This window comes from Haliaeetus albicilla, chromosome 6 (assembly GCF_947461875.1).
Source record: "Haliaeetus albicilla chromosome 6, bHalAlb1.1, whole genome shotgun sequence".
NCBI lineage: Eukaryota > Metazoa > Chordata > Aves > Accipitriformes > Accipitridae > Haliaeetus > Haliaeetus albicilla.
Window position 1 is genome coordinate 39447773 of NC_091488.1, and position 25165 is coordinate 39472937.

Below are 25165 nucleotides of genomic sequence, written 5' to 3' on the forward strand. Positions count from 1 at the left end.
CCCTGCAGCCCATGGGGAAGACCATGGTGAGGCAGGCTGTCCCCCTGCAGCCCATGGAGGTCCACGGTGGAGCAGATATCCCCCTGCAGCCCATGGAGGACCCCACACAGGAGCAGTGTGCTCCTGAAGGACTGCTCGCCGTGGAAGGGACCCATGCTGGAGCAGTTCATGAAGAACTGCAGCCTGTGGGAAGGACCCATGTTGGAGAAGTTCGTGGAGGACTGTCTCCTGTGGGAGGGACCCCACGCTGGAGCAGGGGAAGAGTGTGATGAGTCCTGCCCCTGAAGAGGATGAAGCAGCAGAGATAACGTGTGGTGAATTGACTGTAAACCTCACTCCCCGTCCCCCTGAGCCACTTGGGGGGGTAGGTAGAGAATCCGGGAGTGAAGTTGTGCCTGAGAAAGAGGGGTGGAGGGAAGGTGTTTTGAGATTTGGTTTTATTTCTCATTACCCTAGTCTGATTGGCAGTAAATTAAGTTAATTTTCCCCAAGCTGAGTCTGTTTTGCCCGTGACGGTAATTGGTGAGTGATCTCTCCTGTCCTTATCTTGACCCACGAGCCCTTTGTTATATTTTCTCTCTTCTGTCCAGCTGAGGCAGGGGCGAATGATGGAACGGCTTTTGTGGGCACCTGGCATCCAGCCAGGGTCAACCCACCACAATGCTGAAATTTTGCCTAGAGGTGATTAAGAATTGCATACTCTGAAGAACTCTGGATAAACTAAAGAGGCAATGAATCTAATGGGTTTTGGGCTTTATTGCAAATGATGATTTGAAGTTTGTAAATATCCTAAGAGGAGGATACAACGTGATTAGAGTAGAGATCCTATGTAAATATTAGTTTTTTAAAGTCTAGAATGTCTTCTGATGCTATTTTATACCATTTCCTTATAAGCAGAATGTTTGTATGTTTTTAAAAGATGTAAACTCCTAGGATGTTATCTGATTAGTGTGGAGAAATTAAAGTGTATAAAAATAGTTTACATGTAGGCTAATGAATTAAATATTTCAACAATGTAAATAGATGACAGTAATTGAAACCTAAACTCACCTTTTGAGATGATGGACACCAGGTCAGGAATTCCCCCCCCCCCCCGAATAGGCATTGCAAACTCCTTTCCCTTTACTCCCTTCCCCTTCCAGGAATCCAAAACATCCTAATTTCATTTTTTCATATTTATTTATGTGTATTTAGGGCAGCAACAACAGCCATTGCTATTTCATAGTGACTTGGGAGTAGAGAATAAAAAGATTGTCTAAACTAAGTTTATTGAAATTCACTTTAATATTTCCTAGTATTTTTTTGCCACTTGCAGGTAGAGATTTTCTGGCCTTTTCAGAATGTTACTAAAGAAAATGAAAAAGGAGGTGTGAAATGTACTTCTGTTTTTGAGAGAGAAATGCAACACATGGCTGTGTGCAACTCATTTTATAGAGGCTGTAGCTTTTCTTATTTGATGGATATCCTTGGAGGTGAAATTTTATTTGATTTGTTGCACTTGCAGTAAGAACTCCTGTTTATCAAACAGCCAAAGTATAAAGGTTTCAAGCTATACCATTTTTTACTCACTTTAATAACTTGCGGCAGTTCAAAGTGTCACAGCGCAAAAAAGACAGTGGTGGGGGGTGTAGCGTGACCTTTTCTGCATGTAATCCTTTGTGGTTTTTGTTGACACTGCCAAATAGAAGACAATCTATAATCATAAAGCTTAGCCAAATGTAATCTAGTTTGATTGGAAAAGAAGAAAAATGGCAAAATCACATAACAGATTCCTAAATGCTATTTTTGATGAGTAATAGCACGTCAAACTTTCTTATATTCTTTATGAGAGGGGTAAGAAGTGGATAGTACATACAAAAGCTGGTGTCAGAAAGCATTCTGGAACTGCGTGCGACAGCAGCAGGGAGTCATCCTTGCCTGCTGACTCTCACAGCTTCAGCTGTTTCTTCCTCCCAGGCAACGTATTGCCAGTACAGTTTATAAGAATAACAGATAAAACTATGAACTTGCAGGGTCTGTATTTCATACGGCACCGTCTATAAGGAACCCTGTGCCAGACCTCATCCCAAGTTTGTGCATTTGAGGATGACTTGAGGCTTTCAGTTGATAAATATCTCTTCCCAATTTCTTTCTCCAAAACCTTATTTCAGATCAGGAGAGCCAGTCTGTGACCATTGGGGTTGGGCATGGCCTGCCAGAACACTTGACCAGGCTTTTTTTTCTTTTACTATCATTCCTTAAGGTAAGGAGTCCTGTGTGGGCTTTATGAATTGTCCTGCTGGCCTGTAACCTGTTCTCTGCTGTCCTCCTCTGTGAAATGACCATGTCTTACATGTTGGAGGGCACGTGTGTTATAGGGAACACCAGCATTTTGGTCATGTCATGTAGTCGTACAACCTTTCCTGTGATGTTAGGGAGACACTGGGGTTTGGACCTTAAACAGCCTCATAGTAGATTTTGTTGGCCTACTCTGAAAGGCGAGGCACTTTTGCTCCAACTTAGTAGAATGGTTTCTTCTATTGTTTTGGTTTTAACTTGTTTATTTACTCTCTCCTTAAGCCTTCCTGGCTCCTCTTCACAACCTGCTTTCTCCTAAATATGGTTCAAAGGCATTTACAGTTATTTAGAAGTTGTTATTGGATACCTAGGAAGTAACTTTCATCATGTATTAGCAAATATCCTAATTGGGTTCAGTGTTCTTTACAGCTTTGCAGTATGATGCTATCAGTAACACAAGCTGGCTGCATGAAAGTGTGTGTGTATACATGTATATGTATGCAGATACAGTCTCCGTTTAGTCCTGATGCGGACTTCTAGATAAGATCGCAACTTTGGTGAGGCACTAGGTAAAACTGTCCTTCCCAGGATGGGGAGGGTGTTGATAATGCCTCTGAAAATGCTGGCTAGAGGCTGCAGGGTAGCTTTTGTGCCTCTGACTTGTATTCCAGACCATCAACAGAAGTTGTAGTTGGAGGCCATGAGGCCTGTCATGCCCTCTTGAGCTGGCGGCTGAGATACAGGTAGGGCTGCAGCTGAACAGGCGCTATTTCAAAGAATCGTGTGTTGCTTGTGTGACATATGTATGTACACCTTTAGAGTGGGACAAGCATGAATGGCATATCTCAAACGATGAGGACAGCTGTGCGGTAAGACTTCATGCATTATGGCAAACCCTCCAGCCTGTGCACCTTTCCTTTGCACAACCAATGAAATGCTGTATTTTGAGAAGCATCAGTATTGTCCACTCCTTAGAGCCTGTGTGGTGTCTTGAATTTCTTAAGGTACACAATTAAAGAAACTACATTCAGTGAACAGCCACAGTCTATTCTGAAAGGCCTTTATATGAAATGTCCCAACCTCCCTTTTGGTCCTAAATAAAACTTAATGATACGTGTTGAAATCAGAGCCTACATACTGTTGTGTTAGGACACTTATTCTAGCATAATATCAGGACTCTTGACGATGACTCACACAGGATGCCTAACAAAATTGTAGGAGCCAAACTGTAGGGAAAACAGGGGCAGAATAATTTCTTCTATGATAATGTCACATTTTGATTTCTGAGAGGAGATACATTTGATCTCAAAATAATAGTTTTCCCGTCTTTTTCTTGCTTGCCACTGAATCCTCAGAAACAACTGTTAACAATTTCAGTCTCTTTGTTTTGCATCTAAAGTCTCAGCAGAATTTCCTAAAGTCTTGGGCTCAGAAACTTCTAGTAAAAGTGAGTGTCATAACCTGATTATCAGTGAAAGAAACACAAACTTTTTTATATACTTTTAGTTTTGGAGTTACCATGTTATTATGTTAATAGAGGCTCTCTTTCTCCATAATGTGAGATAAAGTAAAGAACAGTTCCTGAACAGCCTTCATTTGTGATCCATAGTGTATGATGCATTTGATTGTGTCCTCTCTTACTATGTAAAACAAGAAATCCTGCAGAGAGTGTAGATGGGTGGGGGAATGTATAAATGTCCATATTCAGTAAAATTTCTATACACATTTCAGTTCAAAGACAGAATGCAATAAAGAACATCAGATGTGCAAAACTGTCAAAATGTATCTCAATATACGTATGTGCAAAAATAGGAGCATGCATATATGCATGTATATATACGGACCTATGTTCATCTAATACATTAATGTCAAATTCCCAAAAATGTGGTGACGAGAGAGAACCGTTTCAGCTCATGTCAAGACAATGTGCTTTAGTAATTTCTCCATCCCTGGAGAGCTTATTAAACACTAAACAAAATGTCTCAGAATGTAACTGAGTGTTTTGAATTATTCACTTTTGTTTGGCTCTTGGCCAGCTTCTCATTGCAGAGGGCTATGGCAAACAAAACCTGTAATTTACACTGACAATGATAATACACAGTTTATTCTGCTAGCTTCTCAACTCAGAGCTTTTATAAAGTAAACACTCAAACAAAGCTTAGGTTCTTAATGTAAACATGTTTTGTAACTCTGAACTTAGCCAAACAGTTAAAAATCAAATACTGACTCTATTTTTTTCGTCTTTCCATGAAAATGTCATTACATATTTTTCCTTTCCTTTGCTGATAAATAGGGATATCCCAGCTTGAATAATGAGAAAAGACAGCAGTAATCTAACAACTTTTTTTCTTTTTTCACAGTTCTTTGTTTTTAACCATGTGGGTTTAGCACCAATTTCCTAACCATTTTATCTTTTACTACCAAGTGTATCCTTGTGAGAATTGACACAACTTCCACCATACATTGCATATCTGCTCATCATGTTCCACTTGCTCCAAACTCGGAGTACAGAATGGAAGTTAGTGGGCTTCTATAAGATCTGTAATTTCCAGATATTTCTGGGATTTTGCTGTTTGTTCTTTTTTGGTGGTTTTGCTTGCTTTGTTTTTTTTCCATTTGCCGAGTTCATTTTCTTCCAAAAGGGTGTTTTTTCCTCCTTGAGAACTGAAATGTGAAGTCTGATTGTGTAAACAGAAGTAGAATGGTAAGAAATCCGAATGGGCAGATGCAATAGATGTGAAATGGTTAAGCTGGGGGTCAGAGACAGTGGTCAATACCAGCACATGAGGGAGAGGTACAAGAAACCATGTTGCAAATGATTGTGTAATAAATGTAGGGAACAGCCTAGTAGAGATTTATCTTTCAAATTGCCTATTCAAAGAGAGGTTACAGAAAGGCGTAGTGGCCCTATCTGAGTTATCTACAAGTTAGCACTTTTGGAGTGAGATATTAGTCCTTGTGAAGACACTATCTTCAGTCAGTTGAGTGGAGCTGTCATGAGTACATTTCCATGGACAGCGCTTGGATCTTAGGTGCCTGCCTCACAATGGAGGCATCTGAACAAAGTCACTTACTTTAGATATCTTCATCTATAAGCTGAATCACGCCTTTAATGTCAAACATGGGATAAAGTTTACCTTTTGTTTCTGAACATAGTTTACAGCTACAGTCGAAAGCCGAGAGGGGAACATGAGTGCTAGGAGGGCAAAATTTGCTCCATGTTAAGTAAGGTTACTAAAAGGTGAAGTAATATACCTATTATAAGATACTCTGGACACCTTGTATAAAATTGGAGAAACAAAAACATTATCTGAAGAGAAAGTGAAGTTTAGGATTCTTTTGAGGCTGCAACCAAAAATCTGTGGTTTGCCATAAATTCTGCAAAAATAAGTACTCTTTATAGAGCTGATGACAAGAACCAAAAAGGAAATGAAATTGAATTATTTTAATACTAAGGACTGAAGTTATCTGAGGACAGGTGGATCAAATAGAATAAACTTATTTTAAAAAAAAAAAAAAGAAACCAATGCATTCATATGAATATCTGCTTAGTATATACTTTATATATACTGTAGCACATGGTAGTATGTACTCTCTTGTCTTATGTATTTGTCCTGAATGCAATGACAGTGAATAAGACTTGGCACGAGTAATAACTTACGGTGTTGTGTTGTCATTCCATTTTACACTTGAGGAAAGTGAGGTGTTTGTGTTAAATAAGGAAGTGTAATAACTTCTTCAGTGTTATACAGCAGATCATCAGCTTTCCCTTTCCCACAGGAATTATAACTGCTGAACAAACAGGATAACATGAGGAGAAGTTTCTTAAAGAATTAAGGTAGAGGTCTGGATGCTATGAGAAAGTGGAATGGTGTTCAAATAGTTCAGGACTTTTTTTTCTGCATTCACGGTCCCAATGTCATCTAGTATTGGGATCCAAGTACTTCTGTATCCTAATTCTTGAAGATATTTCAGTGTCTTAAACATTCATTCATCATATACATTTTGCCTTATCACATTTTTTTGTGTGGATTCAGCTGAAGAGGACTTGTGATATGTACTCTCCAGCTTTTTTTAATAATTGAATATATTTTTAGTATTTTTCTTTTAAAAACAAACAGCCTCTCCCTCTCTCCTTGGAGATAGGAGAGCTCTGCTTTATTGGGAATAATTTTTAAAAGCCAAACTGTTCCAGTGAGCTCAGCATCTTCATTCTTCTCCCCATTATTGTTGTGAGCTGCTGCATTCCTGAATGCATTGGGAAGTCTGGCTGCATTCTCTAAGAGGTTGAAGGCTGCATGCCTGAGCTCTTTTGAAATGATGACCCCACATGCTAGTACTTCTTTCTTGAAAATTTGACTAAATATTTCATTATAGATATTTTCATGAGACTTATGCATGGGTTCCTATAATCTCATTCTTTGATTTTTAGAAAGAAGAGAAGGAAAAAGTGAAGATTGTGATGTTCTACAACTATCCAAATATTCAGCTTTTGCAACAGCAAATCAACATTCTGATTTTACTCTTTCCATAAGGTTTGTAAAAGCAGTGTTATTTGCTGTGGAAAAAAGCTGTTTGTATAGTGAAACAAAATGCATTATGGAAGTTTGTTTCATGGCTGGATTTTTTTAGTGTCCAATAATGTGCAAGCTACTAGGCTTTCCCCCTGTTAGGATGAACACAAAGTTTTTATGCAATGTACTTCTGTCAAGGTCAAACTGGACTCTTGCTTAATATTCTGGACACGAAAAGATATCTGTTTTCAAGAACCCTGTAGGCATTTCATAATTTAGAGGTCTTTGCTTCTTTCTTGCACTTCATTTGAAATTAGCTGAGAGATGAGAAAATGGGATGATGATGGATAGGCACACAGCCATAAGGAACTCAGTTAAAAATTGGCTTTTATAAACATCTATTTCAAACAATTTTAAGTAACTAGTCAGACCCTTGAGTTTTGTTTTTATGCACGTCAAAGTGCATGAAAAACATACTCATGCTGGGAAAGGGGTAAATGAACCACTGTGAGCTCAGTTTTGCTTCATTGCAGATACCACGATTAACAGGAGGATAGAAGGGCAAAGTATTACTCAGTTTAAGGACAGGTGGGGAAGGAGAGCAGACTTGGCACATGATTCTGCTTTCCTCTCAACTGGCTGGAGTATTTTGTGTTTGCCTGATACCTGCCAGTTCTCTTCTTTACTATAGTTTCTTCTAATTAGTTGGTGGATCAAATGAATTGGTCTTGAGTTCTGCTTGAGTTATTCCTAGAATCTCTTGTTTAAAAACTAGTGCTGCTTCCCATTTCTCTGGCTTTTCAAAGAGAGGAATGACCCACCAGCTAACAGTTCATCAGTTTCTCATGCAAGTTCTTTTAGAACACTTAAATACCATTTAGTCCTGGTAAGGTGCTAGTAAGCTTGTTGCGTTGTGTTGTACAAATTTGATCTAAAGCTTTTTCTATTATCAGTTTAGCTTCAGGTGGCTTCACAGACTCTTTCTCCGTAAAGAGGGTCTAATGTGAAAACCTTCTTGACTTCCCAAACAGTGGAATCCAATGTTGTTGGTTAGGGAAAAACGCAAATGAAACAGAACTAAGATTGTGGCAAATGAACCAAATTAATTTTATGCCTCAGTGTTCAGAGGAGAAGAATGTCCAGAGCAATTCCATGTTCTTCATTTTGTGTAGAATGCAGACTTCCCACTTTTGATGGATGGATGGATTTTAACATACCAGCATTTCTATTTCTTGTACGTTATCTTTGTTTGCACATATTTTCCCTTGTAAGATGTCTTTATACTTAATTTATTCTAATCTGTTGTTAAATTGCTTAGTTGGCTTTGGGGAGAGCATTTTAGTTGCTTTTGATTTGCTGATAACACATTTACATGGGATCTGCTTTGTCAGTGTTGTTAAAATTGTTTCTGTGGTGCCTCATGCATCTCTGGCTTTTCAATATTTACACTGTGGACTAGCAGGAGCGAAAGCCATAACTTGCTTCTACTATTGAAATTTATGATTAGATGCTTTACAAAAAGTTGAAGTATTTAAATAGCTATTCTCTGTTATACTCTAGTGTGATGTTTATCCAGCATGTAAAAAATAACTGCAGATTCCGCTTATTTCTGCCCTTTCTACCTCTCATCACTATGTGGTAAGTATCATTATTTTGGATTGATGGTCAGTAGTCTAGCATTTATATGACTACCTCTTTATGTATGAGCTTCAACTCACAGAAAGTCTGGATATGCTTTTACAGAGTTAAATACATTTATCTTATTTCACTCTCTCCATTTTTCTGCTTTCCTTTTTTTTGTTACAGCTGTACAGCTCCTACATCAGCATAATTAGTTCTCTCATTCTAATTTAAATACTTTATCAATAGTAGAATCGTATTCCTCTGAATGTTTTCTTCTCATGCACTGAGAAGCACATTCTATCCATGTCCACATTTAATACTAGACAGTGTAGTTTTTATTGGATTCTTGGATTTGCACTAACATAGGAGCCCTTGCACCCTTGTTCTTTCGCTGTCTGTCTTTTTTTTTTTTTTTTTTTTAAACTCTGCTTCATTGAAATACTGTTTGGTTAGACAGAGCTTTGCTATTTCCTGTCAAACTTCATTAACTACTTTAATGCTTTATTTCCAAGAATACAGAGTTTTAATGATTGCATCCCTAATCGATGTGTCATCCTGACCTGTGCATGCCTTTGCAGCTGCCAACTTTCTGCTAAGTTTAAATGATCTTCATCTTAATTTTAAACTTAAATACCAGCAGCCTATTTTTGTTTTATTTTAGGTAAAGTTTGTGCATCCTATTCCAAAAGTCTTTCCACAGTCTAGTAAAACTGAACCCTTTCTTCCTGCATCATTTTCTCAACTACTTAATGAAATGTACTTTGCTGCCTGAACCTGTGCTTGGTACTAGGATCGTTTCAAAGATGTAGCCATGGAAACAGTCTTGTAGTCAGGTGGCTAAAAAGCTAATTTTGTCTCCAAGCACTTTGTGAATTCCTTTATATGTTGTTATTTTTATCGTGAACAGCTCCTTCTCAGTTTTCTCCAAGAAATGCTCTGGATGCCTCCTGGGTATCATAAAACCACTATCTTTGCATTTAGTAATCAGAACACCCAAGGGCAAGATTGTGTATACTGTTTTGAGACTCAGATCTTTACATATGTAAGCGATAAACTGGACACTTCAATGAAATGCTGGTAGTGAAATCTGAAATTATATGAAATTAGCTTAATTTTAAGACTGGTTACAGACAAGAAATTTAGACCAGACTAATCTTAAAATTTGATACTGTTTATAAGCATGTGTGGAAAACAGCCTGATGTATAATTCATGTGAAATAAATGTTTTATTTTATGAATCTAGTAAAAGCTCTGTTTGGAATGCCTTCTTTTCTTTCTTTGCATTGGAATGCCTTCTTTTCTTTCTTTACATCTGAAGTTAATACAGAGCTAAAGAAGATGAGAATTCACAGAGGTCAGGAGCTTGAATCTGTAAGGTACATTCCTTTATTAAAACTATATTGAGTTACACACTGTGCTGTTGGATGTTCACTGTTGCAAGAAATTATGCTTTCCAAAATGATATTTTAAACTTCCTTACCCTTTGGTAAACTGAGGGCTTAAGAAGCTAAGTCAGCTTGGTATTTGTGCCCTTCTATAGGTTCAGTACTGTATTTTTCAATCATCTTATGTTTCTAGGCCGAATACTACACTCAGGGTGACCTAAAGCGCATATAGATGATAACAGTAGTCTTCACTGTCTTTTCAGGGGAGTTGAACTGTATAAACTCTGGGTTTATTTGTTGCTCCTTCAGTCAGAGCTACAATGTTGGCTGTTACATTGTGTTCAGAGACCATCAGAAAACTGGGTTCTGAATCAAAGATGATCTCTATCGGGCTGATATTTCAATAGGAGTTGTAGATGACTAGCAATTAATAACATGGATTTATGGATGTGGTGCTGTATTACAATGGTGAAACTTTGATGAGCATGTTTACAAGGTCCTTAGAGTTTTAATATAGTGGTTTTCATTAAGTTTATTTATAATCTATAGTTTTTATTGGCTATACTTAAATCTAGTCTATAAGGATTTTGAAGGTTTATAGCAAACTTAAAGATATAAAAAGTTAAGTAACTTCATCCAGTGAGTGTGTTTATCCAAATATGTCATCAAACTTCTTAATTTCCTTTTTAGAAGGCCAGTTAGGGACAGACTGACTCATTCTCCTGTCTGACAGAACGCAAAGACATCCAGAGTTTAGCTGGCAATACTGTTGAAAAAAAAGGGAGAATTTTAGGATTTCAGGGAGTGTGTCTTGCTTCTCAGTTCTCCAGTTGGATGCAAGATAAAATTTTCAAATGAGAAGCATGTGAAATCTTGTCTAAACATTTGAATAAATGATGACCCAATTTCCTGATGACTTAGATGCAAATTGTAGGATCTGAACATTCCTAAAAGTCATCTTAGTAGTAATAAATTTATACGTCAGAATAAGGTTTACAGTGCTAAGAATTTTCTGATAACCCTAAAATTCTTAGCATACAAATCAACTTGAAGGGGGAGGAGGCTGCATGGTCTCCATTTCTGCTAGGTTTTATTTCCTTTTCCACAGATTTGTCTGGTTTTGTTCAGGGTTTTTTTCCAGGTTATGAGGAGGAAGGAGGCTAGCATAGTGTGTAAGGAAGTACAAGTGAGATGGTAACAATTACGATTGACTGAAATGGAAGGATAGTTCAAGAAAACCAGTTTTGTTAGCTGTACCCTGATAATGTCTGTGGGGCATGTGTTTTTCCCCAGTGACTTGAGAATACTATGAATCAAAGTGCTGAGGCTAAGAAATTTCCCAGTAGTGTACGAGAGACAAGACTCTCACTGCTTTTAAAAGTGAAGAGCTCTGTTCAAGTTACAGGTTTGTAATCAGCTCTTATAATTTCAAGCAAAATGTGTAACTTGAAAAGTATTGGCAAGGAAGTAAATAAGGCATTGTTCCAAAGAGCAGTTTTAGTGATTTTTCTTTTGCAGTGCCATAATCTGATGCTGTCTCCACTGAAACTGCTAGGAGTATCTTGGGCAGAGAATGAAAGCAGACCTGTGCAAGGTATATCTCGTCAAGCTCATATGCACATTTGAAAACAACCATGTTTCAGGATTCAGTGAGTTTCCCTTCTTCTCCAACACTCCTGGTAAAGATAGAGTCTGGGAGAAGGTAACTGATGCTAGGCCAAATTTGGCAGACATAAATCAGTTACTTGTCTGGGTATTTTCAGTGTTATTGTCCCTTTGGCTCTTTCAATTTCCTGTTTTGGAGGGGAATAGAACCTTCCTATGGCAAAATACTTCCCCTCTCCCCTTTCAGTAGCCTGATCACAATGACCCCATCACAACTGTTGGTTTTGGGGTTTTTTTCCTGCTTGAAAATTAACCTTGTTGATGATCAAGTGATAGTTCGAGAGCCTTTAGTGCTTAGGCCTTCTGTTGTCAGTATGTCTGTAGAAGCTCTAGCTTTCCTGTGGGAGGGTGAAGGGACTGGTTAAGTCTCTCTGCCTGCTCAGCCTTTGGAGTTCCTTCAAATTGTGCCTTGCAGGGGCCATTGAGTTGGGTTTTTATCCCAAGGCATGCGCAGTTGAGACCTACTGCAGAAGGGGAGTGAGCAGTTCTCTTTTTGGAATCGTCCTTAAGCAGCAGACCTTGCTGTAGCCCACTGAAACTCTCATCTTGGGCTTTTATCTGCTGTGGATCTCAGCTGGGTCTGTCTCTGTGACCAAAATGGGTGCCTTAGGGGTCTTTTTCAGTCTTAGCCAAGTATCTAGAAATCTTTCAACAGAGTAACAGTCCTATCAGGAAGGACTGTATTGAGTTGTTGAAGAGAATGAATTATTGAGTGAATAGATAAGTATAATTTTATTTACAACAATGCAACTTTTATAGAACAGTTCTACAGGGATTGAGACCTTTCTGTATTTTGGGCATTTGTAATGAGAAGCAAAGCTGTCGACAGTATTGTTTGGAGAACAACCTTCTGTTGTCAGGGTTGAGACTAGATGATCTAATGGTTTTTCTTGTATCTACTTCCTATTACTCCCATTTCCTACTCTGAGCCATGCACCCGTCCTGTCCCCCCCCCCATATAGGAGTCTGAAACAGAAATTTTAGAAACGATGGTTCATATGTCCCTCCTGACCTTTTAGTTTATTTCTGAATTTATACATATTCTCTGGCTTTTTTCCAGTCTTCTTAGCAGAAGGGTTCAAATATTGAACATACTTTTTCAATGTGTTCACACTTTTGGTCTTCAGACACTAAACAGGTTATGTGTTACCTTGTCCAAGTGTGTGGTGTTTTCCTGAAAGGTTATACAGTGTGTATTTCAGGCTCAAGAAACAACAACAAAAAAAGTACTTATGTGAAAATCAAAATTATCACAGAAGAAGAGTTTGGTGTTTATTTTTTAACAATTTTGTCCAGTAATCTCTGTTCTTAATTGATGTAGTGCTACTGATTTTCTTTTTTACTCTCCGTTTAAAATTACTGTCTTAGCACAGAGACTGAGGCTGAGACATTTTTCTTAAACTGCTTCAGTCTCCCATGCATGCTACTTTCATATGTGTATATAATGCTTAGAGATTTTGTAGCTGGGCATAAACACATTGAAGCTCATAATATGCCATGGGAAACTTGGTTGCAAGTTTAGACCACAGGTCTTGGAAACTGGTGTGTGACCTGCATTCTCAGTTCTCATGGCCATTTTTCTCTTGCCTGTTCTTAAGATATGTAACTAATTATAGCACATATAAATCACTTAAATTTTTCTGCCACAAGAAAGATCTTAACTTCATTGAGATTTCTCCTCCTCCACACTCGAACAGGAATATAACTTTTCCCATAGCAATGGTTTGTTCTGGAAAATTATGATACTGTCAAACTTTCTATCTCGGAGAATGATTTATAGATTTTTCTCCCTGTCTGATGTTGTGTGTTTTCTTTTCAAACTCCAGTTACAAAATCCTGTGCCAATTTCTCCCTCTCTCACAGCCCCACCCTACAATGAATCAGAAGTGCACCGTGTCTTTTTTTGGTCACAGGTCTTGCTGCAGTCATCCGCTTCTATTGTTGCTTATGATTAGACTAGTTATGCTGTGCCACACATGGAGCAGTGCACTCAGTCTTATTTGGAAATGTAAATTGGTGACTAGAGCAAGTGCCCCGTTACTGAGGGCAGCGCCTCACCATGAGCATATTTGGCCAGTGCTTCGTCGTCAGTGCTGGTCACTGCTTAGGTTCCAAACAGAGTATATGGAGTTGGTGTTGATTTACAAGAGCCATAAATATTCTGAGACTTGCCAGTTTAGAAGGATCATCTTTCCCTTTGAGCTCTGACACTAGGGTTAAAAGTGCTGACTAGAGCTACCACCAGGGCGGTTTTCCATGATCATCTATTTCAGGAGAATTTATGCCCTTTTGGAGGGAGGGCGTATGGCAATGGCCATCGCTTTCCCCACTCATGCGGGGAGAGATGGTAGTGGTGTAGGAAAAGGATGTTTGACTAAGGCTTTTCATTGTGTCCTCCCCAGCCTCAAAGTGTGCAATGATAGTATCGGTTGATAATCGTGACAGTGTGCCTGAAGCAGTGAACAGACATCTTAATGTGCTCAGAATTTAAAAAAATTAAATATGAACCTCACTTCTCTGTGTCATTTCTCCAATGTCAGTGCATTTGCATGAGAAATGGTTATCAACTAGATCTTGCATCTGCTTGCTGATTACAGTAGGTGGAGTGATTTAGAATTGCACCATGGATCTAGAGAATTTCTCAGTTGTGTTAACACCAAGTTGAAAGCCCTGCTTCTATTTGTATTTATCCTTAATCTTTGTTTTGAATAAACATAATGTGACTATTTAACAGTTTGGGGGTTTTTTAATCCCTTTGTTAACCTGGATTCTATCAATTTATTTGCTTTAAGATAGAGTATTTTAACCTTCCATCATGCACAGAAACTGTTGTAGAAATCTTTGAATCCTTGAATTTGTCAAGGGTTTGATTTCAGAACATCTGTTGAAAGTTATTTAGCGCAATGGTACAAAGTTTTTCACATACAAGCACGAGGTAATTAATCTGTGTGCATCACTTCCTTGAGTCTGTCTTCGTGCCTCAGTGGTATTATTAGTGGGACTGTCCCATTGGGGTGTAATGTAGAATACAAATGCTAGTGTTTTGCTTGTGGTGGGTCTCTCTTATTCACCTACAGAACACTAGATACCCATGAAAAAGGTCAAATGTACAGAGATCTGGCATCCATTTCACAACTTGCAAGACATAGTCTCAGGCATATGTAATATATATAACTCATTGCCAGAAAGCTTAAAGGAAATGATTGCATTTGAGTACAATGCAATCTACAACAATAGTTCAGTGTGCATGAAATTAAAAACTGCTGGTAACGCATGTAGAATAAATAAGTCGATAGTGTTTATTTTTACTGTAGCTTTCTATAGAGATAAGATCCTGCTTCTTATAATATTTGATTGGCTTCATTAAGAAAAACAGCAAATATTAATTATACCAACTGTTATAGAATATGAAATTTTCCAGACCTGGGCATATGCAATATGTTGTTATTCCAACGTGTGAATGTGTCAGAATTAAAGTACAGCAATGTTATGCTGACAACATACTAACACACTTCACCTTTTAGCTGAGATAGTTCCTTCTCTCCTTGATGCCCTGTCCCAGTTTTCAAGCGTTGCTCACTTGACCTACTGTGTGTAGCAATTACTTTCATCTGACGCTTTAAAAAAACACAACAAACCACTTGACCTAGAATGCTCAGTTTTATGAAATCACATTTCTTACCTACTCAATATCTGAGCAGTATTATAACATAATATTGTTTAATTTGGGTACATTTTTAGTGTGATGTTTAGTCTGTGTAATAACATTGCATAAGAGGGTAAGTGTGTACTGTAAAGGTACACAAGAGGAAACACATAGCCTTAACTCAGTAATGAGAGTGCACACAGTGAGGAGACATAGAGGGGTGAAATAGCTAATGTGGAAATGATAAAAAATATTTTTGAAGTGGGGGCCTGGAAAAGGATTTTGTTATTTGGATGGGCAGAAAGATGTGCTTGGTTTATTTGTGTCGGTTTGGGGTGGTGGTGGTGGTGCTGTGTGTTTGTTTTGGTTTTTATTTTATTTTCTATTTTCTTGGCGGTGCTATGAAAAAGAATTTGTGAGACTTAAATGTAGAAAGGCTCAGGTAGAAAATGTGCCTAGGTATGACAGGCTGAGTGACAAGCAGTATGACTTTGTTACCCCAGTTTTAAGAACTGAGGTATTAAGAATCTTAAGGATGAAACCAAGGGCAGGGGGTTAAAAGACTGAGTTCCCTTCCGATCTCATGGAGTTGGGGATGGTGCATGGGGTTGCTCATGAACAGTGACGTTTGTTGTTGTTTTGGTGGTGGTGGTTGGAATCATCAGCGTAGAGATGATGGCTGGCTTTGAGTTTCTGTGAGGAGAAGCACAGAGAGTGAATGGATAAAAAGACCTAAAGAATAAGACCTGTGGGGTCCTATGGACAGAGCACAGGTGGACAATGAGAAGTTTCTAATTCAGAGTACACTGTGGAAGCACTTAGAGAGAGGAGTCCAGCTGGAGTCACAGAAACTCTGGGGGGGGTAAGGTGGCAGGGAAGTGCTGAAGGCTCATTTGTGTCTAAGGCAGCCAAAAGATCAGAGATGGTGAAGACGGATTAGGTTCAGAGGTTTGCCGGAAGGGAAGTTATCGAGCCTTTGATGAGAGCAGTTTCAGTTGAACATGGGGCAGAAGCCAGACCTGAATGGTGCCTACAATGAAACTGAGGGAAAGGGTGTCCTGGTGAGGACGGCAAAGACTGCATCAGGAGCCCAGGCAGCCAGCAGAATTGCTGTCCCTTGGGGGTTTCAGTAGTCAGCTTGACAAAGGTCTGAGCAACCTGATCTGACTGTGAAGTTCGCCCTGCACTCAGTAGGTTGTGCTGGAGATCTCTGGAGGTCCCTTCTAACCTGTATCACTCAACAGGTTGTCATATGAACTGACTGACCTTGAGGGGGGCACCAGTTGGAGCAACAAGCACAGTGTTTTGTGGTGGTGTGTTAGATGAGAAAGACTACAGTTGTGAGACTTTTGCAGGTTAGGTTCCATTTTTTATGGTTGGTGAATGCTGACTCCTCAGATGGGTATAACAATAACTTACCTTAATGCTGAAAATGCTCTTGTTGTTTTAAGAAGAAATGTCTGATACAGTAGAATAGAGTTTGGTGGCTGGCTTAGGTTTTTTCACTTGCTTAAAACTTAAGGAATAAGTTTTGTTTTAGGAAATGTTAGGATTGTCTTATGCGTAAACAATTGTGTTTTCTTTTTCTTTGGACTAGGTTCTGTATATGACCTTTGTGAGTGTGAATTCAGAGCTAAAACAAAAACTTACGATGGCTTTCCTCCCTATAACCTCCATCTTAGCAGATGATCCTTAAACTTATTAATTCCTGCTATACTGACCTGCAAAGTTTTGTGCTGATATTTGAATTCCTGTGAGCAACATTTATCATAACTGCCTTTAAAAATGTTTATATTGTTTATTTGAAAAACTGCTATTTTTTCCTGTCCTGTTGAACAACATTCACTTATTTAACCAATGTATCTTCATAATAAAGCTTTACCCTTTGTACAGTTGAAAGTCTATACACTGTATAGAAGGTTTGAAGATGGGACACACCTACACATTAGGAGATTTCTTCCTTTCCTCCAGTTTAACCCTTGGGTACTTGTGACTGGTTTCTTCCACTCATACCTTCATTTCCTTTCAGTATTCAGAAGATGGGCAATAACTGTGCTTATGTAGTATTTAACACTCCTTGAGATTTGCAGAGGAAAAGGGCTGTGTAAATGCTAATCATTTTACTATTTTACTCTTTCGTTTCTTTTTTTTTGGGGGTGGGGGGGTGGAGAGTAATATGTAAATACGTAAATACCTGTATGCATATGGCATGTGTTTTCAAACTGGGAACACGCATATGTGGAAAACCTTCTCGTTTCATATTTTAGCTTTGTAAAATGTTTTCTAAAATAGTTCTTATTATTTAATTGTACTGCAAAAATATGGAATGTGGATAAATATATTTGGACAAATGGGTGCATCCTCAGGGAAGATACGATGGAATCTGCATTTGAATCTAAAGTAAGTATTCTTCCTAGTCTTTAGTCCTGCCCTCCATCCCCTAGGCCCATGAAATGCAAGAGCTTCAAAACAAGTTCAATGGCTTTTATGCTATGGTTCTTCAGTAGCATAGTCTGTGTATCTAGCTTCTGGAGTTTTTTGTACTGTGAGTTTGGGTGCTGCTATTTCTTTAGGCTCTTGCAATACAACAAAATTTTCCCCTCTAGACTCTGGTAGAGTTGGTCTAGTGCACTACCATGCACATGTAGTTTGTCTTTGTGTTCCTGTCTGATCTGCGCACATACAGAGTACAATTCATGTTGAAATGCAGGAAAGACCTATGCAGGCGTTGCCCATTGGCCTTCTTTCCTCCGCAAAACTGTTCCTTATCTGATAGGCGTTTGTCAGTGGCTCCATGCTTTAAAAGTACGTATGACTGAAGAGGAATAAATGTAATGGTAGTAGTGTGATTTTTTTCATCCTTTTACTGGTAAATGTCTGTTGCTAAGTATTGAGACTCTTTTCAGTTTGGAAGAGCAATCTTTGTCTCTTAACTACAGCAAGACTATGGAGGATTAGTTTTGGCTGGCAACAAGAAGAATGCTTTAAAATGCCTGAAGGGTTAACCTTAAATGCTAATCCAGTTCTCATATCTAGAAAGCTGTCACTAGTCCTGTCATAAGGTTAAACTCCCAATTCCGACAATGTACAATTGCTGAGGCCAAACTTAGTCTTGTTGGCTTGCTATGAAGTCAAAAGGATTCTTGAATGATTAAGGTGAAGAGTTTTTACTGAGTCAGTGAAGACTGCTAATATTTTGCTTGATCTGGACATGGTTTTTTAACTCTGTTAGTGAGAAATGTCATGTATGGAGGGAGTAAGGCAGTAGAAAGGCACTAGAGGTGGAGGCTTGCCTAGTTTTTTTAAAACTTGATCATCTGATAAATTAGTTCATCAGTAAAATTTTCAGTTAAGAATTCTTCAGGTCTGTTCTTCCTGCGGACATATGTAAGAAAGAGGAAATGTTTTCTCTCCACATTATTTGAAAATATATTCGGAGTCATATGTAAGAGTTGGATGTGACTGATAGTTTGTGTATTCTTGCTATCAAGAGTAGTTTTCAGTGCTTCAGCATCACTGTCCCATAACATCTAAGGTTTTTTGGTTTGGTTTTTTTTTCATTTTGATCACATAATCACATATTATTCATGTACCTTGTTTTGCTTTCATGGATTCTATACTCTTCAAGGTAACTTTAGCATATACTGTAGCCTTGTTCTTTGATAAAAGCAAGATACTTTTTTGACTGAGTGGAGGATTTTGCTTTGAAACTGAAATACCGTGAGGAATGCTATCTACCCTTCCACACTTAGAATACTGCTTCTGGCTGAAAAAAGAAGAAAGTTCATTGGTTAATACTTACTGCTTTTCTGATTATTTTTTTAAATTGAATTAGGGGGGAAGCAAAAATTCATTTGTTATCACTTTATGTATGAAACTTTTCGTAGAGTTCTCTTTGTTCGTAATCCAAATGCAAAACTCGCATCCTGAGAAAATTTAAATTGGACTAAGGTTTTTGAAATGGAAGAAAAGGTCACTTCGCTGCCTATGGGTGTGTATTCTGAATGTCAGGTCAGGCAGGCTAATGTAGAAAGAGCTGTGCCTTAACTTGCTGAGTGGTTTTTTTGGTTGTGGGGTTTGGGTGTTTTTTTGGAGTGTGTTTTTTTTTGTTTTTGGTTTTGTTTTTTTTTTTTAGTTAGGGCAGGCAATTGTGCGGAGATCTTGATGGCGACATTACTTGGCAAATATTTTGGAATCGGCTCAACATGTGACATCACACCCCCTTAAGGTTTTCCACATAAAATACATCCTCCAAAGAAAATACAAAAATTGAGACTTAATCTGAAATGTATTATTACATCCTCTAAGGTCTCATTAGGTACCTCAGTATTTCCCCTGCCCCCCTTTTCCCAGGCAGATAGACTAAATGTTGCAGATAACAGTGGTAAAAGTTTTATAGTCTTTTTGGGGGCAATATGGAGGAGGGGCAGGGAAGAGAGTTTTAATCCCATGTCTACCCTGTTTTCACAAGAAAAAAAATACAAGGACTCTGATGCTTAGTCTTTCCTTCTATGCAGCTTTTCACACTGTGTGAGCACGTGTCTGATGTAACATTTTGCCACTTTTAGCAACTGTAGTTGTTTAGCTCTGTCTGCAAGAGATGTGTGTCTCAGTTTTTGAGAAAAAGACAGCGGAGATTAAAACTTAAATTCAGCTCAGGTTTTAGTTCCTGATATGATGGTGTTTCACAAAAACAGTTCTTAGAGAAAGAAGTCACTTCTGTGCCTTGTGGGGGGACTCTGTATGTGCTTTTCTGTGTACGCCTGTGCTTGCCTGCATCTGTATATATTTTTCTGAGAAGCAAAAGTTTTTTTTCCCCAGCCTCTTTAATTGCAAACCATAAATATGGCTGTGTACTTGGTGGGAAGCATATGTGCTATCTTCGATAGACCTGCAGGAGAGAGGTGTAGTGTGGAGGGTGAACGCTGCCAAAATATGTGGAACATGATGTTACACAGGCGAAGCAGAGGAAGAATTATCTATGCGTAATCTGAGTTTAGAATAAGCTTGACGTTCTCACACCCAAACATTTCCATCTGGAAGCTGTTCCTAAGCGAAAGGAAACAGAGACAATATTCTCCTATCTTCTGGAGTAGCTATCCAGGGAATAGGAAATGTTCTTCAATATATACATATTTTTTTTTCCTTAAGATGTATTCAGTTTTAGTGCAGATTCAGAGAAGCCACAGTTTAAAGTGGCTTTTTTAAAGACAGTAAGTGACATTAAATTCTTCTTAATCCTTCTGAGAATTGGTAATGAAACCCTCACACTGTGCTTAAACAAGCTGTGGTGCTTTTAGGTTATACTTAAAGTTGGATTTATGGTTTTCATGCCAATCCTGATATGAGAACTTTATGGCATTCTTATTTTCAAGCTTTCTGTAAATTATCCTCTGCCTTTGCTTCCCCTCTCTGTGGTCTGTCCAAACACCTTCTACTTTTCCTCATGTCTTTTTCTTCTGCCATCAAAGGCTGCATGCCTGATTTCATATTCTGTTACTTACATCCTATAGTGTACACTGAACATCTAAACATGCTGAAAGGTTACCTACTTCATGTTGGTTATAACTTTACACATTTGCATTTCTCTTTGTATTCTCTGTAGTCTAACATACCTGTCATCCTGCAACAGTGCTGAAGAATATGCCAACCATTTGACCTACCTTACCTGCTGATGGATATGTAGACATTACTGTTATTTAGGAGTAATTAGTCATGTTTTCACAGCTGAACTCTCAAAATACATCTCTGCAAATGCACTGATTTTTAGCGGATGCAGAATAAGAAAGCGGACAGATGCTTAGACATGTTAAACTGTAGATATTTCTTAGTACTATGGGAAGAGGTAACCTTACCTTTCACATTCTTGTTCCAGTAAGTTTGTAAACTCATCACTTTTTTCCATGTATTTGCTGTGCTTCCTCTTCTCTTCCTCTAGTTCATACAGTGTCTGTCTGTGTGATTTTTCTACCATTAGAAGTTGCTCCAGCATTCGTCTGTGAGTTTCTTTCTGTTTCTCTACAACTTTATCAAGCTACAAAAAAAGCAAAAACTCCTGATGTCTTTTGAAATTCTTACTTGCTCAGGCTTTCATTAATAAAAGATTTTACGAGAGGCTTAAATAATAAAAAATGCATTTAATAGCCTAATGGCCAGGTCCTTTGGTATCTGTTTGGAAGGGGTTATTTAGTTCTGTCAGTCTAATTCTGAAAAACTAGAAAAATAAGTTAAGGTACAGTTTTGCAGGACCCTCAGTCACCTGCTGTTGTTCCTCCTGCCATGACTGATCCTCAACAGCTGCTAATTAACAGTTACTGTTCCCAGGGCTGTGCTTTTCTCATTGATCATTGTGGTAGAGAACCAGATGTCTTGGCAGAAGAAGCCTCTGCTTCATACAGTAGACAACTGACTTTAGGTTGAATAGAAATAGCTGCCTCATTTGTACCTCCATAGGAAATAAGAGCATTGAATTGTCTTTGTAAGGTAGACAGGTAGATCAAAAAGCAGTTTTCCTCTGGTTTCACAGTAAACATGTGATAGAAGCAAGAGTGGAAAACAGTCCTGTCTCCTGTGCTTACTCTGAGCATGGCTCTGGGTTTCTGGAATAAGTAAGTGCTAAATTTTGAAATAGTTGAAAGTATTTTTATTTAATGGTGGCATTTCCCATTTTGTTCCTCAAATTTCACATGTAAAGGGGTTTGCCTTGCTGATAGGACCTTTATAGCACACTTTGAGGATCAAATTCCCTACCCTTCCCCAGGTATTTCTGCTGAGCTTCTAAATATTATTGTATAGTGGTATTTTAATTTAAATAATCTATTTTAGGTTTTGGTAATAATTTTTAGTTTTTGTAAACCACAGAGGTATTGTCATAACTGTTCACTGGAGTTATGCTGTTAAACAAAATGAATTCCAGAAACCGAGTGAAAACTATCATTCTGAGGATTCTCTTAAGAGTTTTGAATTCAGTATGTGACCGAGTTATGCAAGTGTGTGTATGAAACAAGAGGGGGTTTTCTTCCTTAGGCTTTACTGATCTAGCTGAAGTTTGAGGAAAGATCACTGGAGGCCATCTAAAGACCTGGGAAGAGTCTGTATTTGTGAGAGTCTTTGTTCCCTGCTCGTTCCCCTTCCTCTGTGGAGACTGCCTCCCTCATCAGGTCAACACAGGAGTCCTCGTGTCCTTTTTGGAAAAGAGAAATTTTGAGCTCAAGGCCCAGTGCCTCCTTTTAACCACAGTCTATTCTAGTAGGTCAAGCTGCTTTGCAGTGCTTCATTCTATTAATAGGAAAGAATTCACAAATGGGCGGTGTGGGAAGCAAGGCTGGTTCTGGTTCTCTGATGTTTCCCTCACAAGGAATTCCATGTGCCACAAGAAACACTGGAGCTTCAGATTCTAAGGGCCACTGCTTATTTTGGACAATTTAATTCCAAGGACTATGATTAATTGTCTTTTCCTCATGTTTATTCACAGTTTGGCCAATAGAAGCGATGACAGGAAGAGCTGGAATGCCTGAACATGAGTTTCTTGAATGAGTGAGAACCTCAATTTCTATATAGGCTTCCGAGTCTCCCTCTGCTTACCTCAGCTTCTTTTTAAACTTTATATATTCTCTTATGTTTCTCCTAAATCATTGCTAACTTTTTTGGTGACACTGCTATGAATAAGAAAAAAGGAACCATTGACAAGACTTTGAAGATAGTTTGAGTGCAAAATACTACAACAGAAATGCGGACCATTTTGAAAATTGCCTGTTCTTTCTGCTTACGACATTAGAGTGTCTTTTCTGTTGTGACATCGCTAAGCTCATTTCATGCATGATCAAAAAATGTAAAGAAACCTGAGCGTCCTTTTTGGCTGTTTTGTCATGCTGTTACAGCAGAATGTTAAGGGGTTTTTTGTCTTGTTCGCTCATAATTTGCGTGCTTTTACACCAGCAAGGTCAATTCTTCTTTCTGGAACCGTGATCTGAAGTAGGACCTCCTTTGGGAAAACATTTCTTACCTAAACCCTTGCATATGGATTTTTTCTCAGTAAGCAAGTGCCACTTTATACAGTAATCTCCTGGCTGTGTTTTCTATGTCTTGTACAGAGGTTGACAACTGAATTGCCTAAAAAGGTCAGGTTGAAGAAAACTGGCCATTTTCTAATTTCTCCACAGTCTCCCTTCTTCTAGCAGAAGTGGAAATTTCAGAATCTGAAATCTTTTGTTCAGATACTAGCTTACCAGAAAGAGAGAAGAGAATTTTCAGCGTGTTTGACCAACCTTCCTCCCCCACCAAGATTTTGGAGGGTTTTTTGGAACAGCTATTGCACAGATGCATGAGGCACCATCACCTGGGTTCCTGATCCTTGCCTTTTTAAAGGTCATGTCAGGTGACGATATGCTGTTCTCAGAAAGCAACCTGCCTCTGATGCAGTGCTGCTTGCAACTATGGCTGTGTCTTGCTTAAATTGATATGAACTGGGCATAAGCCTTGCATGATATTGCTTGCTGATCTCAGCCCTCAGTGCAAGGTCAGGTGGGGAAGAAGGTAAAGGTGTGAACTGATTTCTTTTGGCAGGCAGTCTGCATGGATGGGATTAAGAAAGTGAAGTGATGCATTTGTATGGATTGGTCCACAGCTTCAAAAGTACATGTAAGAATCTTCTGGGATGTGTAAATTGCTATCATAAGAAAATACTGAAATTTCTCGCTACAAGCTGTTCATAGATCAAGTAACTCCTGTTTCCAAACATATAAATGCCTGATGGAGATGAGGGTTAGTCGTCAACACAAACAACATTAACCAGATAGAAGATAGTCCTGCTTCTGCATTGTTGGATGTGAAAAATGTGGGACCTGCCAGCAGTGGTTTACGGGTTCAGTATATTTTGTTTGCTCTAGAGTATTTGTTGAATGGCTAGAAGAAGTTAATTCAAGCAGTAGTCCAAGCAGCATGTATGCAAGAAGAAAGGTAGTCATTCCAGGTTTTTGTTTTGCAGTTCTTGATGATCAGTGCCAGTGCCTTTCACTTCACAGTTGTGCTTTTGTCAGTGTTGAGATTAGCAGTTTGGAATACAAACTGGTATTTGGGATGGGTGAGGTGTATATTCAAGGCAGGTAAATGGAACAAGGAGTTTGAAAATGGGTAAAAGAACAGTAGTGTCCTGGGGAGATCTGCTTACATGAAAAGGTAAGAGAGACAAGTAAATAAGCTGCTGCATCAAAGTTGTTTTCATGTTGCAGTTTTCTCCTGTTGCTCAGATTGGAAGATGCATTTAGGTGTTCTTTTCAAGAATGCTGTCAAATCAGTTCTACCACGAGCATTTGCAGCTGGTGTGAAGCTGTTGTGGCTGGGGACAAGGTGGAGAGCAAGAGCTTGAGATTCCACTTGGGGGAGAAGGGAAGAGATGTTGGGCCCGTGTCCTGGTACAGGTGGGTGATAGAGAAGAGAATTGGAGAGGCAGCAGATCTTAATCACAATTAATGCAGACACTTGAGATCTGCATGTAAGCTGCATGATGGGTATGAGCATTTGGCCTTGTGACAGTTGTGTCTGTTCTTGTGCAGCATGCCTCTCCCTCCCTGCAGGACCAAGCAGAGCAGAGTCTGGTACTGGGTTGCTGCGCTTCTTTGTGGTTTGTTTGGAAGCTCTGTTGTGTCCCTCTGCAAGATAAGGGCACTTCCCCAGGGAGCAAAATTGACTCTTGCATTTTCCCTGTGAGATCTTGTGGCTGACTCCCACGTATCCAGCAAAGAAGAGAGAGAAGTCATGTGAACCCCTGCTAGTGTGAGATCCTCACAGAAGAGTGGTCTCCAGCAGCCCCTGGTTCCGCAAATTACTCTGTCCAAATGCTAAATCTGCGCATGCAGAGGTATCCATTTATATGTATGCACACACTCAGCATATACAGTTCTTGGCTAAAAACCGCAGAGGACTAATAAGCAGCAGTATAAATGTCTTCTGTTGAAAATTAAAGTGATAAAATCTTAATTAAGTGATTTGTTGTTTTGTTCTTGCTAACCATATGGGCTTTTTGCTAGAATTAATACTTGAACATACTGTACAAT

The 25165-nt window shown here is 38.8% G+C and overlaps 2 protein-coding genes across 8 annotated transcripts in view; one reads left to right on the forward strand and one right to left on the reverse strand.

Moving 5' to 3' along the window:
• FILIP1L (filamin A interacting protein 1 like) overlaps window positions 1–25165 on the reverse strand; it is a 213062-nt gene that overhangs the window by 57974 nt on the left and 129923 nt on the right. For all 6 annotated transcript variants that reach the window (XM_069785689.1, XM_069785686.1, XM_069785690.1 and 3 more), the window contains one exon: window positions 20966–21144. In XM_069785689.1, the coding sequence (XP_069641790.1) occupies window positions 20966–21144 (179 nt within the window). The remainder of the gene's footprint in view (window positions 1–20965; window positions 21145–25165) is intronic.
• Window positions 1–25165, forward strand: part of CMSS1 (cms1 ribosomal small subunit homolog) — a 244484-nt gene that overhangs the window by 57318 nt on the left and 162001 nt on the right. The gene's annotated exons all lie outside the window — the stretch shown is intronic.